The sequence below is a fragment of the Tympanuchus pallidicinctus genome, unplaced genomic scaffold (genome assembly GCF_026119805.1).
Source record: "Tympanuchus pallidicinctus isolate F22 unplaced genomic scaffold, pur_lepc_1.0 scaffold18, whole genome shotgun sequence".
Classification (NCBI taxonomy): Eukaryota; Metazoa; Chordata; class Aves; order Galliformes; family Phasianidae; genus Tympanuchus; species Tympanuchus pallidicinctus.
In genome coordinates this window covers 1,968,528-1,994,372 of record NW_026294699.1, presented here as the reverse complement: position 1 = coordinate 1,994,372, position 25,845 = coordinate 1,968,528, and the positions used below count along the sequence as shown (strand labels likewise).

General features: G+C 55.5%; 1 protein-coding gene across 1 annotated transcript; it reads right to left on the bottom strand.

Annotated features, from left to right (window-relative positions):
* Nucleotides 1-374: 374 nt before the first annotated feature.
* Nucleotides 375-21,665, bottom strand: PPL (periplakin). Its single transcript, XM_052679984.1, has 22 exons — nucleotides 21,527-21,665; nucleotides 15,559-15,658; nucleotides 15,197-15,351; nucleotides 14,699-14,819; nucleotides 14,027-14,152; nucleotides 13,742-13,783; nucleotides 13,500-13,661; nucleotides 12,781-12,888; nucleotides 12,481-12,576; nucleotides 11,157-11,279; nucleotides 10,298-10,444; nucleotides 9,797-9,948; nucleotides 9,427-9,524; nucleotides 8,680-8,837; nucleotides 7,764-7,942; nucleotides 7,477-7,615; nucleotides 6,998-7,191; nucleotides 6,243-6,393; nucleotides 5,865-5,948; nucleotides 5,344-5,460; nucleotides 4,576-4,668; nucleotides 375-3,947 (listed from the first exon to the last, which is right to left on the bottom strand). The coding sequence occupies exons 1-22, from the start codon at nucleotides 21,586-21,588 to the stop codon at nucleotides 1,263-1,265; spliced, it is 5,292 nt and encodes a 1,763-aa protein (XP_052535944.1). The 5' UTR covers nucleotides 21,589-21,665; the 3' UTR covers nucleotides 375-1,262.
* Nucleotides 21,666-25,845: the final 4,180 nt, after the last annotated feature.

Below are 25,845 nucleotides of genomic sequence, written 5' to 3'. Positions count from 1 at the left end.
ACATAATGTGAAAAAGATCCTGGGGTTTAAATTTTGATTGTCTGCGTGTCTAGAATCTGGTAGGGAGAGAGAGAGGGGAGAGGCTCCTTGCCCTGGCAAAGCAGAAATTGGGGTAAAGGAAACGGATTCGTTGTGCTCTAGAAGTCTCTGGTACCATCCCAGCATAAATCCCTCTTCCTGTAGCTGCAGTCTCACTTGGTGGTGCAGTTCCCTCCCATCTAATGCTGCTAATTAGTCCCAGCTAATGCTGGGTCTGCTCAAAGGAACAGTCCTATTGATTGATTTATTTTTAACATTGACTCTGAACTGGCATCTTCCTGTAAATCCAAGGATCAAGAGACCGCCGTCGGCAATAAAGGAAAACAAGCACCTGATTGGAACCACTGCATGTTTTTATTTCATACTATAAATAGAATTCCCCTCTACTTCCCGTTCCCGTACACAAGTAAGTGAGACGTGTAGCTGCTGTAACTCTATTCCATAAGATACCAGCACGAATGGCTCTCAGCCACGAGGTGAGCTAGGTGTGTTTTGAAGGCACTCTGCGTTTGGTTACGGTTGCACCAGCATCTTGTGTTCGGCACTGCTGCCGGCTCTTCACCTGCTTCTTGGTGAACTCTGCTATAGGAATGCTCCCCTGAATCCAGGGCTGACACCATCAAATTGCTGTGCTTCATTTCGCTCTTGCCCAGCAGCATCAGCTCACCGGTGAGCAAAAAGGTCTCGGTGTTGATGTGATGATACCAAAGCGAGGTGTGCATCACGCCTTTTGCTTACAGAGCCGTTTATTTCCGAGGATAACCCCATCATTTGGATGTCCACAGTCAAACTGCGTGCCTTCCCAACGTGGAGCTGACGCACCCAGCTCTCGCTGGTCACCCCAGAATCATTTTGACCTTCAGTCTCTCTAACATCTGTGCTTTTTTTTTTTTTTTCTCCTGCCTTTGTGGCTGTGTGTTGAAGAAACTGCAGGTTTGGCTGAGTCTTTCGGACTTCAGGTACTTCACTTGTTTTCAGCTTGTCGTCTTGGTTGGGTAGGGCTGCAGAGAGGGAGAGAAGGTTTAGTTGTAGCCTTGACAAATGTGTTTTCCACTACTGGCGGTGCTTTTCCGCAGCATATGACAGCAAGCAGTGCGGCTTCATAGTGCGGCCGGGCAGAGGCTGTAGCATTTCGGAAGACGCAAAGGAGGGCGAGGATTTGCAGTGATCTGGTAGTTTTAACGAGTGGCGCAGCTCTGACTCGCTGCCTTGAAGGGAAGGTTCTAAAGTGGAGCGAGCACTGGGTAATCGCTTCCAGACACCAGGACCGCCAGCTCCTGAATTGACATCTGCTTGTTGAGGTAACTGTTGTACTGGGCCGTGCTCAGTCTGCCGCTCTTCAGGGCATCTTCGATTGAGAACTCTCTGCCTGACTTCCTGTCGAGGATCACGGATGATTCCCCGTTCGGCCCCTTGATCGAGATCTCTTCCCAGTCGCATTCCTGGCTCTTCAGCTTGACGAAGAGGCTCCATTCGATGAGGCCGAGCACGTGAGCTTCCTCTGGAGACATCTCCTTGCCCGTGTCCGGATCGATGACCACAATGGAGCGCCTCAGGTGGTTCTCTCTTTGCTCCCTCTTGATTGCCACCGTCTTGAGGCGGTTCTGGAGCTGCTCAATCTCTGCATCTTTTTCTCTTGATAACTGCTTCAGATCATCTAACTCTCTTTCCAGAGCTTGGAATCTGGAGTCTAGGTTTGGTCCACTGTCCACGTGGGTCATGTTTCTCAAATCCCGAGCTTCTGTTGCTGTGAGTTCAATCTCTGACTGCAGCCTCCTTGTTTCCATCAGCAGGTTTTGCTTTTCAAGGTGCAATTTGTGGTTTTCCTCTCTTAATAAGTCTAGTTCCTTCGATGACTTAGAGTTGTTGAATTCCACCTCGGACAGCCTGGTTTCAAGCCTATTGATATCTGCATCTAGCTCCCTCTTACGCCTGCTCTCCTCCTCCAGGTTGCTCTTCAGCTTCTGAATCTCATACTCCGTGTCTCCTTTGTCCACTTGGACACTTTCTGAAAAGACAACTTTCTCTTTGACCTCCATTTTCTCCAACGAAAGAAGCTTCTTTCTCAAGGCTTCCAGTTCAGTTTGCAAGACTTGTCTCCGGTGTTTTTCTTCTTCTAGCTCCAGCCTGAGGAGGGAGTGCTCCTTCTCTTGCTGGGGATCTTGCTGAAGGATCACTTTCTGTTTCACTGTTACTCGTTCCGTCGTTTCCCTCTCTTGCTCTTCTAGCTCACTCAGCCTAATCCTCAGCCTCTGCACTTCCAGTTCCGCCTCTCTGCGGGCCTGTCTCTCCTTCTCCAGTTCTTCCAGTTGTCGCTCCAGCTCAGACCGCCTCCTCTGCAGCTTGCGCAGTTCTTCACGGAGGGAATCGATTTGTTTCAGCTCACTCTCGATGCTCTGCGAGAAGGAGTTCACTTCAGCTTTCAAGGCAGGATCTTGCTCGTACTTCACTACTTCCTGCTGGACCACTTTCTCCTTCACCTGGGAAAGTTCCTCCTCTTTCTGTCTTACTTTGTCTTCTTGGAGGAGCCGTTCTCTCTCCAGGTCAACGTGCTTCATTTGTTCCTCTGCCAGCTGCACTCTCAGAGATTCCACCTCCTCTCTTGTCTTAGGGTCTTCCCGGAACTGTAGAATTTCTTGAACAACTTCTTTTGTGTGCACTTGAGGTTTGGTGTCTTTCAAAGCTTGTATCTCTTGTTTCAGCTGGTAGATCTCAAGGTCAGCTCTTTCAATGGCTCCCGTCCTCTCTATGATTTCCTCACGGAGCCGCTGTAGCTCCTTTTCAGTTTCTGGATCATTCTTGTACTTAATGACCTCCTTAATGACTTCTTTGACTTCTACCAGCGGTTCTCTATTCCTCAGAGCAGCCAGTTCATTCTGACAGCTCTTCAGCTGTTCGTCACCACCCCGGTATCTCCTCTCCTGCTCTACCAGCTCCAACCGAAGGTTGGCAACTTCATTTTCAGCCTTAGGATCCGGCCGCACGATCTCCCTCACCTTCTCCTGGACAACCACCTTGGCGTTCTCTTCCTCCAGCAGCTGGATCTTCCTGAGCAGCTCGGCCTTCTCCCTCTCGTTGGAACGCCCCTTGGATTTCTCATCCTCGTACTGGCGCCGGAGCTCATTCACCTCCCTCTCGATGGCCACGTCTTTCTCCACCTTCAGTACCTCCTTGACAGTAATCTTGCCCTCAGCGATGGCCCGTTCCTTCTCGAGACGTTTGAGTTTCTCCTGGAGGAAGCTGAGCTCTTCCTCGTGTTTCTGCCTCAGGGCACTCTCCCTCTGCTTGTTCTCTTGCAACATCCGGAATTCCATCTCCAGCTGGGGATCGTTCTGCAGCTTCAGCACCTCCTTCTCTGTTACCTTCTCCTGCTCTTTGTTCTTCTCGCTGGACAGCACAGCGATTTGTTGGCGTAAAAGATTGACCTCGTTTTCCCTTGTTCCTTCCTGCCTCCTGAGCTCTTCCAGTTCTTCTTTGAGCCTCAAGATTTCTTCAGCTTGAGCCTTGTCTTGCTCGATACGCAGCACCTCTTTCACTATATACTCCTGCCCTCCTTCCTTCTTCTCATGCTCCAAAACACGCAGCCTGATTTTAAGGGCCTCCAGCTCATCCTGCAGCACCTGGTTCTTGCGCTGCTCTTCTGCCAGGCTTTGCTGCAGTTTGTGGAAGCTCTCCTCCAGCTGCGGGTCCGGCACTTTCTTCACCAATTCCTTCTTAACTACGGTTTCTTGGGGCTTTTGGTTTTGCAGGTGGATAATGTTGTTCTGGATGGCTTGGATCTCAGCTTCTAGTTGTTGCCGACGCTGAGTCTCATCCTCAAGCTCTTTCTTCAACTTCCAGACTTCTTCCACAGGCCTTACGGATTTTTTGGTCTGGATGAAGTCTTGCGTCACCTGAACCTCTGGCTGCTGTTGTTGAAAAAGAGCGTGTAGTTAAGCACCAAGTAAGCTCATTCGGTTATTTTATTTTCCATTCACTCCTGTGGCAGTACTACAGGAGGATGCTGATCTGGGTTAATGGAGGCTGCCTATTGCAGATGCTCAACAGGGCCGATTTGCAGATGGGCTTTTCTTGAACTGCTCTGTGGACTTCTGGCCTTGGAAATCGCTCTCAGTGATACCTGTTGCTGTCTTGACAAAGCTTTAAGCTGAGAGAGATGCAATTCTGGTATGGGCAAGGCATAAAGGAAGCATTAAAAATGAAACAGTGCTTCCAAGGATGAGTGGAAAATGTGGAGAGCCTGTGCCTGATCCCAGGCAGACCTCTTCACTGAGGTGTCTGCTGACTGATGGATTCAGGGGTATGAAATGCTAGCTAGATTTGTTTCCAGTTCAGCTTGTAATAGCAAAGGCACGTGTGTGTGTGTGTGTGATTCTCATATTCTCTTAGAATCACACTGCCACAGCCTGTTGCAGCTGTGTCAAGCTGCCCACCTGCAGCATGCAGAGATCTAAGCCAAGGCCTTGAGCTTGCAGTGAGCTGACCCTCAGGAGCCACAGCCAAGCCCTGAGCCTCTGTGTGTGGGGGATGACTTACCTGCCGCAGGAGGTTCTGAGCAAATTCCAGGTTCTGCAGCCTCTGCCTATTCACAGCATTCACTTCGGTGAACTTGGCTGCCAGAATGGCTTCCTAGGAGACAAGAAGTGTTCAGCAAAGGTGGTGGGACCAGCGATCATCCCTGGTCTTGATCAGGGTCAAGTCTTGCTTAACAGAAGCAATGCCCTCGAGAGGTAACCCTGGGTGCTTTTCTTAAACCTTCCTATAAGAGCAAGCAGACTGGCTTCAAGGCAGGGAGAGTGGGTTTGGGGCATGTGTAATCTCACCTCTTCAAACTGGATTTTTCCTACTCAAGACTTGCAAAAAGAGATACAACTGAGGCAGAGCCACGTGGGCACTTTGCCTGCCTCGATGTGCAGGATGAGTTTGAGGATGGAAGCAAACAGATCCTGTGCAAACAAGTGGCTGGTGGCCTGCTCTCTCCATAAGCACTTCTATCAGGGATGCTGTCTGTGGCAGTGAAATGACTCCAAGAGAAGAAATGTTTTCAAGATCTTCGCTTGTATTTTCTTTCCCTTTTCCTCTTTGACAAAGAAGTGATAACTCCAGTGTTTTCTCTTTCTGGCCATCTAAGCCCCAAGAATGGGTGGCTTCAGAATGATGGCCATCCTTCCTTGTTCTTCTGCCCTCCCTTGCAGCCCGCTCCGGGGTTGAGGCTGCTGACCATGACATGCTTGTTTGCATAATCCCCGTTGGCCCCACAGGCTGTGAGCTGCCTTAGCTCTCTGTAGGGCACTGCTTGCTTACCTCCTCTTTCACTTTTGCAGCTGGAGATTGTAGCCTGGGTTTCTTGCTCATGTACCCATTGCGTCCGTTCTCGAGGTCGAGGATGGACCGCAGCTTCTCAGCTTCCAGCTCGTAGTCCTGTGGGAAGAAGTTCCCAGGAGGAAGGGGTGAGATTCCTGGTCACCCTCCCAGGCTCCATCTCTCTTGACTTCTTCCCTTGGCCACGTTTTGGGCAAGCTGGTGAGATCTGTGGGTCACCCTGCAGGCTCTTGAGCAGGTTCTGGCATTCCTATAGCCTGGTGACCACAGCAGTATGTCCAAACTTGCCAGTCACCTCACCAATACTGGCCATGGAGTGGAAACCTCCTTTCCCAAGCAGGAAATCCTGGCTAATGGCCACATGATGTCCATGCTGGAGCAGACATCACCTGGATTCAGCTCCTCAGCTGTTTGAGCATGGGCACTAGGCTTCCTAAGCCTTCAATAGGCAGCTCTCAGTAGGATGTAAAGAGTCCTCCTGCTGGCAGAACTGCAGCCCTTACCTTTACTGCCTGCTGGTACTGCTGAGCTGTGGCAGAGACCTTTTGTACCTCCTGTTCTTTGCTTGCGATGTCACCGAGGAGCGCCTGGGACAAACAAAGATGCAGTCAAAGGGAATGCAGTAGCCCAAAGACTTTGTTTACCTTTTGGGAGGGTTGCCACTGGAGTTACAACACTGAGAATTGCAACCTCCTAGCACTGCCCTGTTATTTACAAACATGTCACAAGTAAGAGTGTGGGACCTCGTAGTGTAAAAGTAAGGCTGCTTAAGCCTGTGTGTTTTCCCATTTTATGTGCAGGACCTGTTTGACTCCATTCATGATCTCTCAGTGGTCCTTTTCCCCTCCCCCCAAGCAGCCCAGGCTCTCAGAAAGAATTACTGCTTGGTTCTTCAGCTTCACTTCCACTTGCTGGATGTTGTCCGTCTCCTGCGGCTCATAGTTGGGTATGTTGCAAAGGAACTGGTTGATTTTGTCATAGTTTGTGCGGTAGTTGGAATAGGCACTCTTTGCTTTCTGCAGGGTCTGTGTTCTGTAGGGGAAATGGACTCAATGTCAGCACATTCTCCATTGTCGTCTTCTGCAAACACCTCTTCATCGGTCCCTGCTTCCCCTTCCCTGCTCCCCAGACATGGAATTGAGCTGGAGCTGTTCTCCACCCCCCTCCTTGCAGGTTCTCTTCTGCATCAGTGCCACCTGGTTGGTATGAAAGCAAGTAGAAACTGCAGGAGAAATGAGTCACAGGGAAACTGCAGGGAGAATGTGGAGGATGCTGAATGCTGGGTGTAAGCCTGTAGGGGGATAAGAAAGCACAAGATGTGCTGTGATCCAGGCAGAGGCAGATGTGGGTGGATGACAGCTCATGCTCTTATCTCACCTACTGCCGGTGCAGGCAAGTCTTGCCAAGGTCCCCATCTCTGCAGCAAGAACACTTAATCCCAGAGGCTGCCCAGACCTACCCAGCCAGCACGTGCCAGGAACATCTATTGCTTCTTCCTTGGCACTGGCTGGAAGCCAATCTGCAACTGCCCGTTCCTAGACAGCATTATGCTTCTTCTGATTTTAGAATGGCTCCTCCCTATCGTAAATATCCCAGGCTGGTCCAGTTCCAGCTAGGTGCTCTCCTAGGGCCTCACCTGTGGTCAATTTGCTTGCTGAGGTTGTTGAAGCGCTGGTTGAGCTTGTAGAGCTCGGCTTCCTGCCGCTCAATGTCAGGGCAGTGCTCCTGGAACTTGCTGGCCAGGGTGTTGGAGCAGGTCTTTGTCCTCAGCAAGTTCTGCTCTGCCTCATTGAGCAAGAACCTTTTGGATTGGAGCTCAGAGCCCATGGCCTGTGGAAAAAGGAGAGAGAGGTTCTTCAGGGCTGCACACGTGCCAGGCTTTTGTCACTGGTCCCCATCTACTGTGCTGGTGTCACTGAGGACAGGCTGGAGAAAAGCAAGTTGGAGCTGAACTGAAAGCAGGCACGGTTAATGTGGGGTCCCCGCTGGGGCAGTCATCCCTTTGCCACCAATTCAAGTTTGGGGCTTGGGCAGCAGCTGCCACAGCTTTTGGGAAGCAGTTCTGTATGTGAAGCACGTCAACAGGGTAGAAAACTGGCTGCAGGAAACACTCACCAGCAGCTCTTCTTTCTTACGGTCTATCACCCGCAGGTCCTCTGGTACGGTGTCGTCTGTCACCAGTTTGTTCTCGTATGTGGACAGCAGGTCTCGGCCTTGCTGGAGACTCTTCTCAAGGTGCGTGGCCACCTCAACTCTGTGTGGACGCCAGGGGAAAGGTGTTGAATCATAGAACCATTAAGGTTAGAAAAGGTCTCAAAGATCATCAAGTCCAACCATCAACCCATCACCGCCAAGCCAGTCTGCTGGACCTGACTTTCTGCTGGGCTTGAGCCATGACTTACTTCTCCTGGGCAGCACTGAGCAGCTGAACCACACGGTCATACTTCTTGTTGGTGTTCTCCACCTTGTTCTTCACCAACGTAGCGCTGCCAGTGTTGGGCACGGACTCAATGAAGGCCTCGCAGTCCTGGACCTTCCTCATTTTCTCTGGTTCGATGCGACGGACTTCATTGGTTATGTTCTGTGGTAGGGAAAAACCTTTGTAGCAACTGAACCTTGTGGCTATGGGAAAAAACAGCTGACCTGTGTCTGTCTGGTGCAAGAGGGGAGGGCAGGGCTGAGGTGTGTGCTTGGTGGCAGATGCCTTTCAGCCCTAGAGGGAACAGGAGGATATTTTCTCCATCCAGGCTCGTATCCAGCTCTGTCAGAGCAGGCTAGATAGCCCTCAGCAAGGAAGCTCTGGCTGGGGAAGGACTGGTTCACAGCAGCTCTAGCTCTGTTGGAAACGTGCTGAGCTCATCTGGACCACTGGGTTCTGCAGCCTGAAGGCTGACTTCTTGCCTGGACATCAAAGTGCTGCAGACAGCCGGAGCAATTTGCTTTCACTTGTGGAGGCACTTGGATTTTGACACAGCCAGGAGGTGGATTGCCTCCTGGAACGAGGGAGGTTTGTGGCATGGAGCCTGAATTAATTAGGGGTCAGAAGGAGGGGAAGGGAGTGGAGTGTTGCCACACGGGATCCTAACTGAGCAGATGCTGAGCTGTGTACAAGGAGAAGCTGTGCCTTGGACTGCAAGTGTTGGTATTTTTGTTTGGTCACTAGCTGGTGGTAGCGCTGCTCCATGCCTTCATGGAGTTCTGGGAGCACCAACAGCATGCAGCACACCAAGAACCACCCTGAAGACCCCTTGGAAGGACCCCAGCCTTGGGAGCAGGGTCCCTGCGTGGCACAATGTGCCTGCTCCTACGGCCTTGTACCTTCAGGTCCTTGGAGCGCTCGGTGCTGTCCTGCACAGCCCGACTCTGCTCCAGCGGTGGACGGAGGTTTGCTGTTATTGCTTTCTCCAACTTGTCCAGGTCACTGTGCACTTTCTCCAGCCCTGCCAGAAGCTGGCGGCCCTGAACTGATGCAGCATCTGGGGAAGGAAAAGGGAGCAGGTTAGAGACAGCTCGATCCCACCACTGAGCATGAAACCTACATCCTCCTCCACTCTCTGCCTGCTGTAGCCACAATGTGCTTGCTCCAGCCCCATGCATGTCCCAGCACTGCACCTGGGACCCTTAGGAGAGGAGAAGCTGCCAGTGCTGTCCTCTCACTGCAACAAAGCAGCAGTCCAACACTTTGGCCACCAGCAAGAGTCAAAGGCAGCGTGGCTCAGGCACTGGTGTGTGCCCAGGGCAATGGTGGTGTCCCCATCCATGCAGGTGTTTGAGATGTATGGATGTGGCACTAAGGGATGTGGCTCGGTGATGGGACTTTGTAGGTCGCGCTGATGGTTGGACTTGGTGACCTCAAAAACCTTAACCAGCCTGGACCATTCCATGATTTTATGATTCTGAGTGGTGTTTGTGCTCTATGTTCCACCATTATCTCCTGAGTAAGAGGACAGGAGTGGTGCAGGATTGCATGGTTGTTCTTTGAGGAGACAAAGCAGAGAGCCGCCCCTGAACTCAAGGCAGTGTAGGAACAGTGTAGGGGAAAGGGCTGCTCTGGCAGAGCCATACCTCCAATGCTGTCAGCCTTCAGCCCCTCGTAGCGCTGCTGGAGGATGTTCTTGCAGTTGGAGGTCTTCTCCTTTACAGCTACATAGCTATCAGCAATCCTGCAGAAGGGACAGCATGGGGACAATGTAAGAGCTGCCCTGCCAGCATTCATCTGGGTCATGAAATTGGGGAGAAACCCAGCTGGGGGGTTTTCTGCACCCTCATCCATGTTCCTAAGTGGGCAGAGCACAGTCTTCCCTTGCAGGAGAGGTGCTTCATCCTGAGTGCTTCCCAGCAGGATGGGAGCACTCCCCACGCTCCTCCCTAGAGTTGGAGAACCTGGCTGGAGGGGTGGTGTTGGGAGGGTCTGGTGCTGTGGTACTGCACTTACTGGTCCGCCAGTGCTATTGCCTCTGCATCTGGAGGGGGGATCATGAAGCAGACACCTGGGGCACTGATGGCACCTCCTGCACCGTCCATCACTTCCCAGATGTCTCCACTGTTCTTTTGCAGGGTGTAATGGGCTCCTCGGGTTATCTGGCCCTGGGGATGGGAACAAGCAGCAGCAGCAGGTCAGGCTGTGCCCCTTGCACTCGTGGACTCACTCCCCACAGCCCCCAGCCATCTCTCTGCAGCCAGTCACTGCGGCAGGGGCAGGGAGGAGGTGGCATTTCCTGAACCTGCTGTGGGTCCCTCGGTGGAGGGACCTGCTCCTGGGTGGCACTTGGTGTGGCTGTCACCTTGCTACCCCCAGCTCAGCATAGCATCACAGAGGGTGTGCAACAAGCACCGCGGCTGCAGGGCTATTGGAGGCTGTGCTTTGCCCATCCGCCTCAGCCTGTCCCCGGTGCTGGTATCACCTCTGTCCCCTGCATTCACCCCGGGCCATTACCTGCTCGCCCTCATACTCGCACAGAGCCTCCACAGGGATGGGCTGCGGCGGTGGCAGCCGGCGGTACCGCAGGGGCAGGACGTGCTGGCTGCGCTCCTGCAGCGACTGCACCACAGCATCGTACTTCTCCAGGGCCTTCTCTTGGTCCTAGCATGGGGGAATGAGCAAAGAAACGTGGGAAGGAGGGAGAGGGAATGTGTTCCTGTGCCCCCAAAGCTGGGAAGAGCTTATATTGACTGACAGAGCCCTCAGCTTCCTTCGTTTGCGCAACAGGGAATGGCTTTTGGGTCCTGCTCTGCAGCCACTGGGATCCTGCACTGAATGCTCCCATGTCCTCCTGCTGCTCCTACAGCCAGAAAGGAATCTCTGTGCCTGGTGCGTGGTCTACAGAGTGTGGTGCTGGGATAAGCCTGTTCCCAGCAATTAGCTCTAATGAGCACCTTGCAAAGCTCTGCATAGGTTGCTCTCTTAGTGTCTGGGCAGGTGGGTGTCCTGCAATGGCCATTGGGGTGGGAGGAGAGGGGTACCCATTGGGCAGAGTCATTGCTGCACCAAGCAGTGCTGCATCATGCTCAGGACACAGCCAGACCCCAGCACAGCTTGTTCCACCGCCTCCTCCGGCAGCAAGTCTAATTATGCTCCTATCCTTTATGAGCACCAGCTCAATGGGTGAACAAATGAAAACCAGCCCGGTGAGCAATTACGTTGCTGTGGGAGAGGCAATCCCTAGCTCAAGGCAGAGGAAGAGCCAGGTGAAGGGAGGCAGCAGCACGGCCAGCGAGCAGGACTGGGTGCCCATCCCCACAGGGACTGCACCGTGGTGCCATGGAGATGCTCTGGATCCCTTGTCAGTACTCACATCCAGCTCCCTGAGGAGCGACTCCAGCTGGTATCTGTCCTTGAACTCTGGGCTGTATTTTTGGTCCAGGTCCGTATCGACTTTCTTCAAGAGCTGCTGGGCGTCCTTTGCGTCCTTCTGAAACTGCAGAAAGGCAGCAACTCTCACTAGGGGGACCCTTGCAGCAGGGACAGTCCCTGCAAGGTGCCACGTGTGAGACACATAGAGGAGGATGAGGAATTGCTATTTGCAAGAGCAGAGCCAGGGAAAGCCAGCTGGGGGAGAAAGAACGAGGCAGCTCATCGCGTGCTTTTCTCCTGCAGGTTGTTCAATCCACGTTTCCCAGCCCTTCCCACCTTTAATTGGGGTTTCACGTGGGCAGCATCACGCCACGCGCTCCTCCCTGCTGCCAACAAGGAGGAGCAGGCAGAGCTCGGCCCTTCCCCACACAAGCCACCCCACGGCGCAGTTATTTGGGCAGGTACCACAGGAGGCACTGAGGGGCTGGGCACCCCGCTTCCCCCTTGGCAGAAGCCTCATCACGTCCTCAACACGCCCAGGCTGTGGGAGAGGAATCCGGCCCGACCTGCTCCCTGCACAGCCTCCCAGGCTGCCAGATGCAATTTATCAGGCAGACATCTGTCTGCAGCGCTCAGCTAGGCTGTGCAGCTCCATGCAGGCTCCCTGCAGCCAGCACAGCACTGCAGGTGAGGTTTTTCCCCACTCACAGCTATGCTGCTTTGGTGGGAAGCTTCAATTGCGTGATGTGAGGCTTCTCTGGGGGATGAGGTGGTAAATAGGTGGCAGAGAAGTGGCAGGAACCTCTGTGAGTCCCAGCAGAGCAGGGTCCTCTGCTGTGTGTGAGGGTGCTGACAGCAAGAAGTGGTGCTGGTGCATGGAGCAGGTGATTTTTTGGGACACAAAAATGATCTGAGGGATGGAACCCCTCTCCATTGGGACAGGCTGAGAGCTGTGGTTGTGCAGTGCAGAGAGGAGAAGGCTGCAGGGAGAGCTGAGTTTGGTCCTTTGGTACTTAAAGGGGGACTCGAGGAAAGAGGGGGACAGAGGCTTCAGCAGGGACTGCTGTGACAAGACAAGAGGAAATGGTTTCAAACGAAAAGAGGGGAGTTTGTTAGAAGTTTGTTACAATATAGACAGTAAGGTACTGCACAGGCTGCCCAGAGAGGCAGTGGTGCCCCATCCCTGCAGACCCTCAAGCTCAGGCTGGGAGGGATCTGAGCACTGATGGAGCTGTGGGTGTCCCTGTTCATTGCAGGGTTGGGAACAAGTGGCCTTTAGGGGTGCCAGCCTCAGTTCCTAAGGCCCAGTCCCAGCAGTCTGGTACCTTGTGGAAGTCCTCCATGAACTTGAGGTGGCTCTCCTCGCAGATCAGGAAGTTGAGATACTCCTTCCAGTCGGCGTGGACTGCCTCGATGTGTGCCTGTAATGCAGTGCTGTGTCAACACCTGGGGCGGTGGCAGCCCCGTGGGGTGAGCCTGAGCTGGCCCCAACCTGCAGTGCCCCAAACAGGGCTGGGAGATGGGGAAGGGCTGTGGGTTCGGTCCTGAGCAGAGGAGGCTGAGGGGCAGCCTCGTGGTGGCTGCAGCTCCCCATGGTGAGGGATGAGCACGGTACCAGTGCTCACCTCAATGGCGTTCTTCCCAGGATGGTTCTGGGCCAGCAGCTGGTCTCCATCGGCATGCAGCTTGTTAATGGCCTCCTCCTTCTCCTCCAGCTTCCGGTGGATGAAGTTCTAGATGGAGAGAAGCGAGCTGCTGACCCCCACGCAAACAGAAGGGGACACCCACAGTGCTCTGTTTCCCCACTGTGGTTTTTGTTTTTCCTTTCCTTGCAAATGTTGCTGAAGATGGGATTCTTGCCAAGCTAATGCTGAGATAAGGGCGAGGAAAGCCAGCAACCTGCCAGCTTTCCTCTTGGCTTTATTTCCGGCAGGAGGCAAGGTTGTTCAGCCTGGAGAAGGCTCCAGGAGACCTTAGAGAAGCCTTCTAGTGCCTGAGGGAGCTGCAGGAAAGCTGGGGAGGGATTCTCTACCAGCAAGCGTAGTAACAGCAAAGGGGAACAGTTTTAAACTAAAAGAGATTTAATTAATTAGGAGGAAGTTCTTCACTCATAGGGTGGCAGTGCTGCCCAGAGAGCCATGGGTGCCCATCCCTGGAAGTGCCCTGCTCTGTGAGAGGTGTCCCTGCCCACAGCAGGACGGAACCATCGGACCGTAAGTTCCCTTCCAACCTCAAACCATTCTGTGGTGCTGAGATTAATGTTTCCATCCTATCACCTGTAGACCTCCAAGTGCTTAATGATGGGAAACTGAGGCAGAAGGGACAGGTGTGAGCGTGCTCCCACCTCGTACTGGCGGCGCCGGCTGGGGTAGTCCAGGTTGTGGTCGCTCCAGTCGTAGCGCGTGCGGTCCTTTGCCTGCTGATCCAGCCAGTAGAGCTTGTTGGTGCAGCGCTGCATGTAGTCCTGCAGTGAGTTCAGGTCCTGCTGCCGCTGCTGCGAGCTGGCCTGGCAGGGAGAAAGGGAGAGCTCAGCCCCAAGCTCCTCTCCCTGCCCCACCCCAGCCCTGCGTCCCACAGGTCTCCTACCAGCAGCTTCTGGTACTTGGCTTGGAGGTCACTCGTGTATCCCTGGGAATGGGAGAAGAAAGGCAGTTGGGGGGTGCTTGCAGAGAGGGGAAGTTTGAATGGGGCTGAATAGGGCTTTTGTGGGTCGGCTTCCTCATGAAGCCGGAGGTGATGTAGGGTGCTCAGCTCCAAGACTAGCAGTGGGTTCTGGGCACCCACCCAGCTCAGGCCAGGCTTGGGAGCTGCCTGCATTCCCTCAGGGCACGATGTCCCTATTCCAGCGGGATACGGGGCAGGAGAGCTGACCTTGTTGCCTTCCTTGGTGATGTGCGGGCCGATGGCCATGACCTCATTGTGGAAGATGTTGTGCTCTTCTACTTGGCTGTTGACCAGCGGCAGATCAGTCCCAAAGCCCTTGCCACACAACGCATCCTACAGCACATGAGATATGGGGTCAATGGCAGGAGAATGGGACGCAGCAGCCAGGACCTGAATGGCTTTTCTTGGCCACTGGAGCCGGATGTGGAGCTGGGCTGGGGCAGGCTCTGCGGTATTGCTGGGGGACATGGAGGCTCTCACGGACTGTGAAGCACCATGATAAAGGGGATTTGGTAACTTGGGAAGTGAAGCTGATGCAGCAGGGATCCCCTATGCATCATGGATCAACGCATGCAGAGAATGGGGGTGGTGAGGCTGGGCGCTTCCCATAACTGCAAGGCTGTTACTAAGAACCCAGCGGCAGGTAGTGGGAGGATGAGAACCAAGGGGCACACTGGAGCAGAACTGGCAGCTGGGTGCCAGGGGAAGCTTTTGCACTGTTAGGGCAGCACATAGAGAGTGGAGAGAGCGTAGTCTCCATCCTTGGATGCAGAGCAGCAGAGGTTTGCCCAAGCTCACCCATGAGCCTCTCTTCTTTCAGCCCAGGTGTCCCCAGTGGGGCACAGTCCCCAGGCAGCAGCATTGCTGTCCCCTCAGTACCTGTTTCTCCTCAATCACCGTGCACCAGTTGACCTGGGGCTCGATGTGCTGCAGGGGGAAGTTGTAGATCTGGTCATGTTTCACACGTAGATTTGCCACTCGTTCCTTCAGCTGCCGGATGCTGCAGGAAGGGAAGGATGAGGTGGGATGCAGGATGTTGGTACAGAGCAGCCCAGCCATTAAGCAATAGCTGCACTTGTCCCCTCCCAGCCCCCTTGTGATGCTTAGACTGCCCTCAGGAACCTCAGCCATGCCACGGGGGCAGGGGGCTGCACTGAACAATGAGCTGGGCAGCAGAGGGCAGAGGCTGCCAATGCATCAAGGCTGCTCTGCACATTCTCTAGCTCAGGGTGGGGGGCAGCTATTGCCCCACAGTGCTTTGCAGGGCTTTACATGGGGCTGTTGGCGGGTGACATGCTCAATATACGCCTGCAGGTTGTGCACAGGGGGCTATGAGCTGAACCTATGGAGATGGCCATCCCCTCCCATTGTACTCACTCCTCAGTGATCATGTCCCCTTGGGGGTGCTTCATGTGCCTGGCAATGGCTGCATCCCCATCCAGTACATAGAGCAGCTTGTCCGACTCCGTCAGCTTCTGAGCTGTCAGCTCCTTGTACTGTGCTAGCTGGCATGCCTTGATCTTGTGCAAATCCTGGGCGGGTAGAGAGCGGGGAGAAATGATCACAGAGGGCGAAGAAACAGCATCCATGCTCACGTGCCTTGGGGTGGGGGCCAGATGAGGTCCTCCCTCTGCACTGCTCCCATGCAACAGTGATGGGCAGGCTGGCCAGAGGGCAACGTGGTCCCCTTCCCACCTCCAGGGAGCACTGGCACGCACGGGGCCACAGCTCATACTCACATTCTGCATTCGGGAGTCAGTCTCCACGATGTTCTTCTCCACTTGGTCGGCATTTTTCTGCAGGCGCTCGATGAGCTCGGTCAGCTCTTTGCTGGAGATGCTGGGGAAGGAGAAAAGGGAGAGGAGCTCACCACGCTGCAGGTGCCCGTGCAGAGGGGCCACATCGCAGGGGGCTCCTTTCAGCACGCCGTGGCCCCACCGCATGGCTGGGGGCCAGCGGAGCTCGCCAGGCCTTGCAGCTGTGTGTGACTCACTGCTGCCTTTCTAACACTTTCCAAAACACGCAGCCGTGCTGCCAGCATGGGGGTGGTGGCCGGGGCTTCTCGATGGGAGCCATGCCATGGCTGAACCCAGGGCGCAGGGCAGGAGTGCTGCTCACACCCTGACACAGAGCACCCTGCCTCCCTCTGCAGATAGCAGCTCTGCAGGGAGGTGTGCGCCGTTTAGAGCAAATAAAAGGCAATGGGATGGCGCCTGCTGCATCTGGGCCTGTGCACTCCGGCTCCTGCCAGGCAGGATTCCTCCTTCCCTTCTCTACGTGCTCAGGATGCAAGCCTCTCTGGTGGCTGTGCGCAGGGCCCGTCGTCTGCTTTGCTTTGCATCAGCAAGGAATTGTGTGGGGTTAGCCAAATGTTCCCAGCAGGGACAGCTGAGCTGGAGCCAACACTTCTATTAATGTCCAGAACACCCTGTGCCACAGCTCCTGCATCGCCATGCTTACTTTAAACATTTCATCACTTTGGTTGCAGTGCGCTGATGGGATGTGAGGCTCTGGCCAGCCTGTGGGCAGAGCTCAGGGCTGCATCCCCCCGGCACCAACACCACCACACTCACAAGTGTTTCATGCTCCCAAACAGTCGCAGAGCCCAGAGCTGGTCCTGCTATAAGGGCTGAACCTTGGCTCACTCTAATCCCAATCATTTACCGAGTGGAGATAACGAGCCTTAATGATCTCATCACGTGGAAGCAGAATTAATTGTTATACGGCGTGTGGAAAGGCTGATCTCCGTTAGAGCTGCTGCTCAGCGTGCCCTGTGTCTCCTGCACAAGCTGTGGACCACAGCCCAGGTGGGAGCAGCACTATAAGGTGAGTTGCAGCTTCCTGGCTGCAATGGGAAAATGACAGCAGTCCCCAACTGGGGATGTGGGCATCCTGGTGACGGGATGCAGAGAGTGGGAATAGCAGCTGGTCCCACCGGGAGCAATGCAGGGTCACAGAATCACAGAATGGCCCAGGTTGGAAGGGGCCTCAAGGATCATGAAGCTCCAATCCTCCTGCCACAGGGCCACCAACCTCCACATTTCATACCAGACCAGGCTGCCCAAGGCCCCATCCAACCTGGCCTTCAACACCTCCAGGGTCCTCGGGGTGAGGCTGCTCGTGGCTTGCTGCCTTCCCAGTGCAGTGCTGGGGAAGAGGAGCTCAGCCTGCTGGGTCTGGCCGAGCTCCTGGCATTGATGCTGAGTTTTGAGACAGGTTCCCATCTGCCACACGTGTCATCTCTTTCAATAGGACAAAAAGCTCTGGGCTCATTGCTCCTCACCTCAAGCCCTGCCCCACACACTGACAGCAGATCCCACTTCCCCTGAGAGATTCCAGCACAGCAGGGCAGGCTTTGCACTGGCTTTTCTTTATACAGATGCTGTGTCATCAGCAGGGCGCAGAGCAGGGCAGCAGCTGCATCCATCAGTGCTCTGCAGGGCTGAGCATCTTGCTGCCCTGCATGCCTGCCCCGTGCTGGCAGCGGGATCCCAGGGATGAATCTTTAGGGATCTGTAGCATGGATGGAAAAGCCAGCCCGAAAGACAGAATTATGGAGTTTTCTGAGTTACAGTTTCGACTGTGATGTAGAAATTTCCAGATTGCACAAGGGAAATAAAATTCAACTTGGGATCCACAGCGATTGGAGTTTTCCAAGCTGGTCTCTTTGCTTGCTTGAGGGAATCAAAGCAAAGCCCATCTCTCTGTGGCATCAGGACCCAGAGAGAAGGAGGTGCTACCAGCCCCTGCCAGGAGCATCCCTGCATGCAGAATGCAACAGGGGCACTGGCACTGCCTGTTCTCCTGTGCCAGAGGTTTGCCCAATCCTCCAGAAATTGCCACTCGAACACACAGGGGCAGCATTTAAACCAGACTGGGAGGAAGGAGGAAAGGCAGAGGGGCTCCAGAACATTCACTGGGATGGGACACAGAGCCAACTGCTGCAGGAGGACCCAAGTGCTCGGGGCACGGCCACAGCAAGGAGCCTGCAGAGGGAAGGGAGAGGCAAAGCCCAGATAGAGAGGGCTTTGTTTGAAAACGGGAGAAAAAAGAAAAAGAAAAAAAAAATCCCTGAAAAAACAGGCTTTGCCATTGCTGAAGAACTCAAACATTTCCAAAGAGCTTTCAGATAGTGAAGGAAAAAATGATAAAGTTCGTGACAGGCTGTGTTTGACAATGGCTCTGTTTCTGTTCTGGAGTGGAGGGCCAGGCTGATTCCAGCACATGGGGAGGGTTTGCTCTGGGTTTTCCCAGCTGGGGAGCAGGGAGGAGGCAGCTGCTCCGTGCCTGACCGGCTGTTGCTCAAAGCTTTGGAGCCGCTCTCTGCTCTTCAGGGAGAGGAGATGCTTTTGCCCTGGCTCACCGTGCTTGGGAGAGCTCCAGCTTTGCCGAGAGCTGGCAGCAGCCACTCGGGCGTTCCCCAAAAGAGCCCCGAGATGCTGCAGGGTATGTGAGCATCCACAGCAGGAGGGAACCCCCTCTTCCCAGCTTTTCGGGCCGACGTGGTGATGCTGAAGAGATGGTGCCAAACAGAACTGAGCTCCAAACCAACCTTCTGCCTGGATCTCCCCTGCCAGGCCAGCACTTCCAGCCCGGCAAACCCCCCCACTCCCCCTGCTTTGCCCTGAGCAAAGATTGTGCGCCCGCTCAGCTCTCTGCCTTGTGCCATAATTTGCACCTTGCAGTGATGTGGCCCCTCTGTTTCCTTCTCTCCTCCTATCAGCCCATGCCTTTGCTGATAACACTCCCTGCAGCAAACACCCCACACAGGTGTGGGTGTGTGGGATGAGGGCAGGACTGCAGCGGTGCACTGGGATTTCTCCAAATGTTCTCTTTTTCAAACAAGGAGGAGATTTCACCCACACCCCTAAAACGAGGGAGTGCTCACATAGAGCAGAGCACACAATCCATGAGAATGGGACCCACAGCCAGGTGCCACCCTGCATCCCTGCTCTCATGGGAAGCTGCAACCACCCTATGCACAGCACTCCCTCCACAGTGCCTCTGTGCCATATAACGGCGCTGCTGGTGTGGGATGGGGGCAGAGCAGAGGGCCGGGCTCCAGCCAGCATACCTTCCATTTGGGGGAGGCCAAAATCTGGCTCCAAAGTCACAGCACACATTAGGGCCAGTAGGCAGCCAGGCTCAGCCCGCCTTGTTTCGGTTGTGTTTATCTTCCCCTGTATTAATGGTGATATGTTATTGTAATGTGCATGGAAATTAAAGCAAAAATAGGGCAGGCGATGGCGAGGCTCGCTGTGCTATAAATACAGAGCAGCGCCCTGACTCACCGGTTGTCTATTCAGTCCTGCTGACTCCAGCCCTGCAAAACAGCCTCTGGAAATGGGTGCCAGCCCCACAGCCAGGTCCCCCCCACCCCCGAGCCTCCAGTTCCAATCCCAGAGGCTGGGCCAGGCAGGGGGTGTGGGGTCTCCGGAGTGGGGACCCCCTTTGGGGACACGCCTGAGCCTCCAGAGCCACCCTCCCCACGGGTGATCTCCCACGGTTGCTCCTCCAGGATCAGACTGATCTGCGTTGTTCGCCTCCTGAGCTCCTTTCGTAAAGCACCTCCTGGTTTTGGGGTGTGGGAAAGGGAGCAGGGGAGGATCTGGGATGTTCTCCCATATGACATGGCTACTCTGCCTTCTCGGGATGCGGGACCTCTGGCACCTGTGCGTGGTTGGAGCTGGGCTCTTCTTAAAAATAAATCTAAGAAGATAAACATACACATGCCGCACCCCCAGCAGTGCCTCTCCTGGCACACCCAGCCCTGGCAGCCGGGCTGGAGCTTTCTCAAGGCTCCCGCAGCTGTGCCCTTCTTCCTGCTCTCTTTTTGGAGGGATAGAGAGGGGATGAGGACATTCCTACAAAACAGGCCCCATACATTTGCGCAGCAGGAAGACAAAACCACGGAGCACTGCCTGCAAATGGAAGTGCCAGAGGATGGGCGCCCAGAGCTGGGTGGCAGGGATGTTCTGCAGGAGCAACCGGGCGCTGCTGAGGCTGGCACATCAAGGTCCTGCCATGCCACGTGCACCCCACATCCTCTCCAGGATTAAACACAGGGACAGGGGGAGAGGCTCCTGGCGGGGCTGTGACCCACCGCAGGATGTGACCTGCTGCTCCACAGGCGGCCTGGGCAGCGATCTCCTCCTTCCACAACACTGCTGGGCACAGCTCCAGCACAACCTTGCACTCGCCAAACTATTACCAGCTTGGTGCCATGCCACCGTGCTGCTGCCAAGCCTCGGTCACCGCGGCAGCCTGGCACCAAGCACCCTCAGCACGGCATCGCCGCCTCTCCAAAGCTCAGCACAAAGGTTGGAGGAACTCCCACCGTGTTGAGACCCCCGTTCCTGCTTACAGCCCGCTGCTGGGCTGATGTTAGCAGTGCTGCTCAGTACCTCCCGTCCTGGCTGGGAGCCTGGCACTGCCCGGAGCGCAGGACGGGGCGGCTGCCTGCTGTCTTCCACTGCCTTCTCCCATGAGTGGTTCAACCGGTCGGGCGCCGGCGTCCCCATCCCGATGGCGAGGAAGTTTCCCCACAGTGGGAGTGTTCCCTGCCTGCGCAGCTGTTTGTAAACTCCAACGCAGGATTGAACAAATTGGGGCTAATGGGCACAGCCCCCTCTTGGCTGCGTCCAAAGCAGGAAGGGGTGCAGGGGGAGAGGTGGGATGGAGGGGGGGGGGGAGCAGCACTGTGGCCCCAGCAGAATCCAGCCTAAAAATAAGGGACCAGCCCGGCTTGCAGCCTCCAGAGTGCTGCAGCCCCACAGCAGGGTGTTGGCACCTTTCTTTGGCAATGGGACCGCTTGAATGGGGCTGTGGGGTGGCTCAGGGTCACCCCATCTCCTCCTGCCAGCCCTCCCCGGGGTGAGAGGTGCCTGGCCCCAAACAGGGGGAGCCCAGCAGCACCTGAGTGCTCACTGCACTCCCAGACTGAGGCAGCAGCATCCTCCCCTTGGGGGCTCCTCCTAAACGCAGAGACCAACAAGGATGAGCCCTGCTAAACCGATCCCAGCACTCAGCACGTTGGGGATACATCCCGTCTGCCCACGGCACGCAGTGAATGCTGCAGCCCAGAGCACAGCCGTGCCTCCTCGGAGGGGAATTCCCCATTGATTTCCATTTTAACTACATCTGTCTGATGGCTGGTTTTATAACCAAGACAACTGAAGCACATTCTCACACCAATAGAGTTGAGAAGGAAAAAAAAACAAACAACCAAAAAGAAAACAAAACCCAGAGAGAATAGAGGGAATAATCGATCCTTAGAAAACGCTAACGAGGGCTGAAGACTTTTTACCCCACGTTCCGCTCTGGGATCTCACCTGGCACACACCGGGACGTGAAGGCACCTGCCCACAGTGCTGCGGAGGGGACGGTCACATCCAGCCAAGGAATGCCATCCCATACCCTGGGGATGGCACCGGGGGATGCTCACACCTGGGGGGTCCAAACCGCGGGCTGCCCTCCCCCGGGGGTAACCTGCACGTTGGGACGCCCAAACCTTGCGCTGAGGGGCTCTGCAGACGGGGACACCCCAACCTGGGGGTGCTTGTGCCGCGGGGTGCCCACATCCTGGGGTGCTCGCAGCTGGGGGTGCTCAGGGCTGCCCCACAAACCGCAGCACCGGGTGGGATGGGAGCACCCGGCAGAAGCCAACCTGGGGCTGGGGGCTCTCGGTACCGCTGCGGGGACTCTCACCTCTTCTTCTGCACCGACGGGCTGTACTTCCCTTTGTTGCGCTTCCTGAACAGCGAGTGCATCGCGTCCCCGGCCGCCGCCCGCTCTCCGCCTGCTCTTCCCCCGCTGCCGACGGGAGCCCTCTGAGAGCCGGGACGGCGGCGGCGGGGCCGGGCCCAGGCAGGGAGGCGGGGACGGGGCTGCGGCTGCCTCTGCCCTCCTGGGGAGCGGAGCCGGGACTGGGAGTGGAAGGGAGGAGCCCGGAGGGGGTTCCTCTGTGCTCCTGTGCTGCTCGGGGGGGGAGGGGAGTGAAGGGAGGGGAATCGCAGCCCACCTTGTGCAGTAGGCACGGGTACCTGGGGCACAAAGCCCCGTCTGTGGCCGTGGACACCTGCAGGGATGGGAACCCCCAGCTCTGCCCAGCAGTGCCAGCGCCTCGCAGCCCTGTGGGTGAAGAATTTCCTCCTCACGTCCAACCTAAAGTTCCCTTCTCTTAGTTTAAAACCGTTCCCCCTTGTCCTATTGCTGCACCCCCCTGACACGGAGTCCCTTCCCATTTTACTGTATCTGTAAGCACGGGGCATTGCTGCAGCCCCCCCCACCCCGGAGCCTTGCCTCCCCCAGGCTCAATGCCTGCAGCCCTCAGCTATTCCTATAGCAGAGATTGTCCCTCTCTGTTCTGCCCTCAGGAGCCCCCACCTGCAGTGCTGCATCCACGCCTGTGGCCCAGCACAGCAAGGTTGGGACCAGGGGCCAGAGGAGGACACAGGGATGCTTGGAGGTTGGAGCACTTCTGCTATGGAGACAGGCTGAGGAGCCAAGGGTGTGCAGCATGGAGAGAGCTCCGTGCAGACCTCACTGTGGCCATTCAGTACTAAAAGGAGATTATGAACAGGAAGGGAACAACTTTTTACACGGTCTCATACTGATAGAACAAGGAGGAATGGCTTTAAACTAAAAGAGGGGGAAATTTAGGTCAGATGTTAGGGGGAAATTCTTCACCTGGAGGGCAATGAGGCTCTGGCACTGCTGTTCAGAGCTGGGGGTGCCCATCCCTGGAGGTGCCAATGGCTACGGATGGAGCCCTGGGTAGCCTCAGCTACCTCAGCCTGATCTATCAGTCAGTAACCCTGCTGAGTGCAGGGGATTGGAACGGGGTGATCTCAGGTTCCTTCCTACCAGTGCCACTGAACAATTCTTCGATCCTTGTGGCCTCCTCCAACCCTCCTCCAACAGCCCCATATCCCTGTTCTGCATGCACAGATGGGGGCTCGGGGAACGGAGCAGAGGGGACCATCCCCTTCCTGCCCTGCTGGCCGCGCTGCTTTGGTTAAGCCAGGTCTCCACACTGCCTGCTTATACCTCCAATCAAGTCCTTCTACTACAGGGTTTCTCGTCACCCAGTTTGTATCTGTGCTTTGGGTTGTTCATCCCACATGTTCCCTTGCACTTGGCCATGTTGAATCCTATGAAGTTCCTACATGCTCAACACTCCACCCCATCCAGGTCCCTTTGGAAACATCCCTTCCCTCCTATGTGTTACTGTACCATGCAGCCTGCTACAAACCCACTGATTGGGAAGTCCCCCAAGAGCTGCAACCCAGGCAAAGTAGGGAGCAGCCAAAGTGCCTCCGCTTCCCTCCCCAGGGCACAGCACCACCCACGTGCTGCATTTTTTAGGGATGCTGACCCCAGGGTGCCCACTGGCCTGGGTGTATCCTTCCCATATTGACACCAGGCTGTGCCCACACAGCAGGCAGGAAGGCAGCAGGGTGTCTGTCCTCGGCCCACCGTCACCTAAGAGGTTTTGCTCACCCACCCGCCAGCGCACAGCAGTCAGCAATTAGGAGCGGCTCTGGCATTTTTATCCCAGGATTTTGTGCCCATATGGGATTAAAGGCCTGAATACGTGATTGTAGCCTCCCCACCAGCCCCAAATCCTCTGCTGATTTTCTTTCTGGGGGCACGTCAGTGCATGCTGTGACCTATTGATCCTGATCCCCCGCTTGCGTCGCACCGCTCTGTGGGGCCACTCAGTCCCTGCAGTGGGGACGGCTCAGAGCCTCCATCCGTCCTCTGGAGCACAACGGGACCCAGGTGAGGCCAGCATCACCCAGCTGGGCAGCGGGTGCCAGCAGAGGCAGCACAAGGTAAGTGTACGTGTGAGGGGATGGGGCGCAATTTGGAGACGGGCAGGTGCTTCCTAAAACCGTGGGACGTGGCTTTGTTGGGCTGCAGGGCTTTGTGATCAGTGTGTGGGATCCCTACGGGCAGCCACAGTGGGGACACTGCTGGCTTCACGGCTTTTGTGTCCTTCCTCCTCCTCAGTATTCACCCAGTACTGCCCAGTGCCCCACAGCTCATCCGAAGGCTTGGTCCATCTCTATGCGTGCCATCCCCCATCCCCTGCCCTGCTCCATTCCAAGCTGGGGATGGGGGAGGGAGGGGGGGGAAGAGGAGGGCAAGACCTAGTTGAGATCCTTGTGTGTAACCACGTGAAGCTCCGCATGCTTCTGTTTGCTCTAGGAGCTCTCGTGCTTTCATACTCCTGCTATCTTGCAGCAGCACATTCCTGGGCACGCAGGGAGTGGTCTCTCCCAGCTCTGCCAGCCACAAACCCCTCTAAGCTCAGCACAGCGAGGGGTTTCCGAGCGGCTGCCTTTGCCCACGGAAGGGTTTTCACAAGGCAGATCCTTGCAGCTCCGCAGCCTTAATCCCCCTAATCTCCCCGCATCTCTCCCGTGGCTCATTTTGGTGCACGGATGCCTTTGAAAGCCACAAAAACTGCAGCTGCTCCCTGAAACGTGGAGCAGTGAGACGCCCCGCTGGAGTGGGAAGCTGTGGTTTGTGCCGACTGCCCGGGTGTTTCTGCCTGTTTGTTGGCTTAGGATCAGAGCACGGCTTTGGGTTATGCTGTGCCATGGGGACAGGCTCCCAGCCCCACTCTGTGCCCGCACTGCTGAGCTGCACATGAGAGCTGTGGTCTGGGGGTGCCAGCAGTCTTAGCAGCCTTAGTTTTTGGTCCCTTTGACCAAGTTCTGCCCATGGGGATGCACAGAGCATAATCCCTCAGGCCTGGAATGCCCCTGTGCCCACTGATTGCCGGGTCCAGGTTGCCTCCAAGCTGTGCTTGAAGCAGCATGGGATGCCCACAGCACAGCACATCCCACATTGTGGTTTCCTCCCTGCAAGCTGTGCTCACCCATCACAATGGGGCTTTTATTTTCCAAATGATCCCTTCTGCAGCTTTGCCCATGCAGCAGCTCCCATTGCCTGCCCAGCTCAGCAACAGGAGGGACAAAATTGGAGCTGATGTCAAATTTGGGCACAGGGGATCTGCGCCAATGCTCAGGTGCTGATCTGCTCCTGTGGGTCATAAAGCAGAAAGAGGAAAACCCACCGAAATCCCAGCACTGTGAAGCTCATGCTGGGGTTGGGGCTCCGTCCCTGTGGTGCTGGAGCACCCCTGGAGCCCCTCCATGGAGGCAGCACTCCAGTGGAGGCAGCGATGTGGCAATATTGACTTAACCAGGGTGAGCAGCTCTTGAGCCACCGCTGCGGGAGGGGAGCAGAGCACGTTTTATGCAACGCGATTGCATTTTCTTGGCAAGCCCTTCTCTGGAGCTGCTCCCACACCCAGCTGAGCCCTCACTGCTCCACCCTGCACCGTGCCCAGCACAGGCAGCCCAGCACTGGCCCCCCAGAATAGGGCTTGGTGATGACATGGGGACAGGGGGCTCCTGGGTGCTGTTGTCTGGACCCCTGCTGGCACCTTAGTGCCACAGTCCTACTGCATCCCATTATGTGCCGAAGTATCCCACTGCATCCCATCCCTTCAGTCCCATCCCATCCCATCCCATCCCATCTATCCCACCTCATCCTACCCCACCCCATCCCACTTAATTTCAACACATCTTAACCCCACCCCACTTTCCCATGCAACCACATCCTGGGGTAATTCAGGAAGGTTTTGGGTCTCTGTGGTTCAGGTCAGTAGGGAAACATTGTGGCAATGCTTTTCCCCATGCTCCTTTTGGATCAGCATGGCCCCAGCATGTCCCACAGCATCTGGGCATTTCTGGGACCCACTCTCCCCATGGAGATGCTCAGCCCCAGCAGTGTTTCCCCACGCAGAGTTTTCTCTGAGGCTGAAGGGTTTCTCTCTGACTGGGAAGGTATGGGCCAAAAAATTTGGAAGTATCTTCCAAAAGCTGAGACACGCAGTGGAACAAAACAAACAAATCTGTCCAGCCCAAAGCTCGCTGATTTTCAGGGTGGAAACGTTGACAGCTGTGCTCGAAGCCACTCATGTGGGTTTGGGGCTGCAGGGAGTTTCTGTG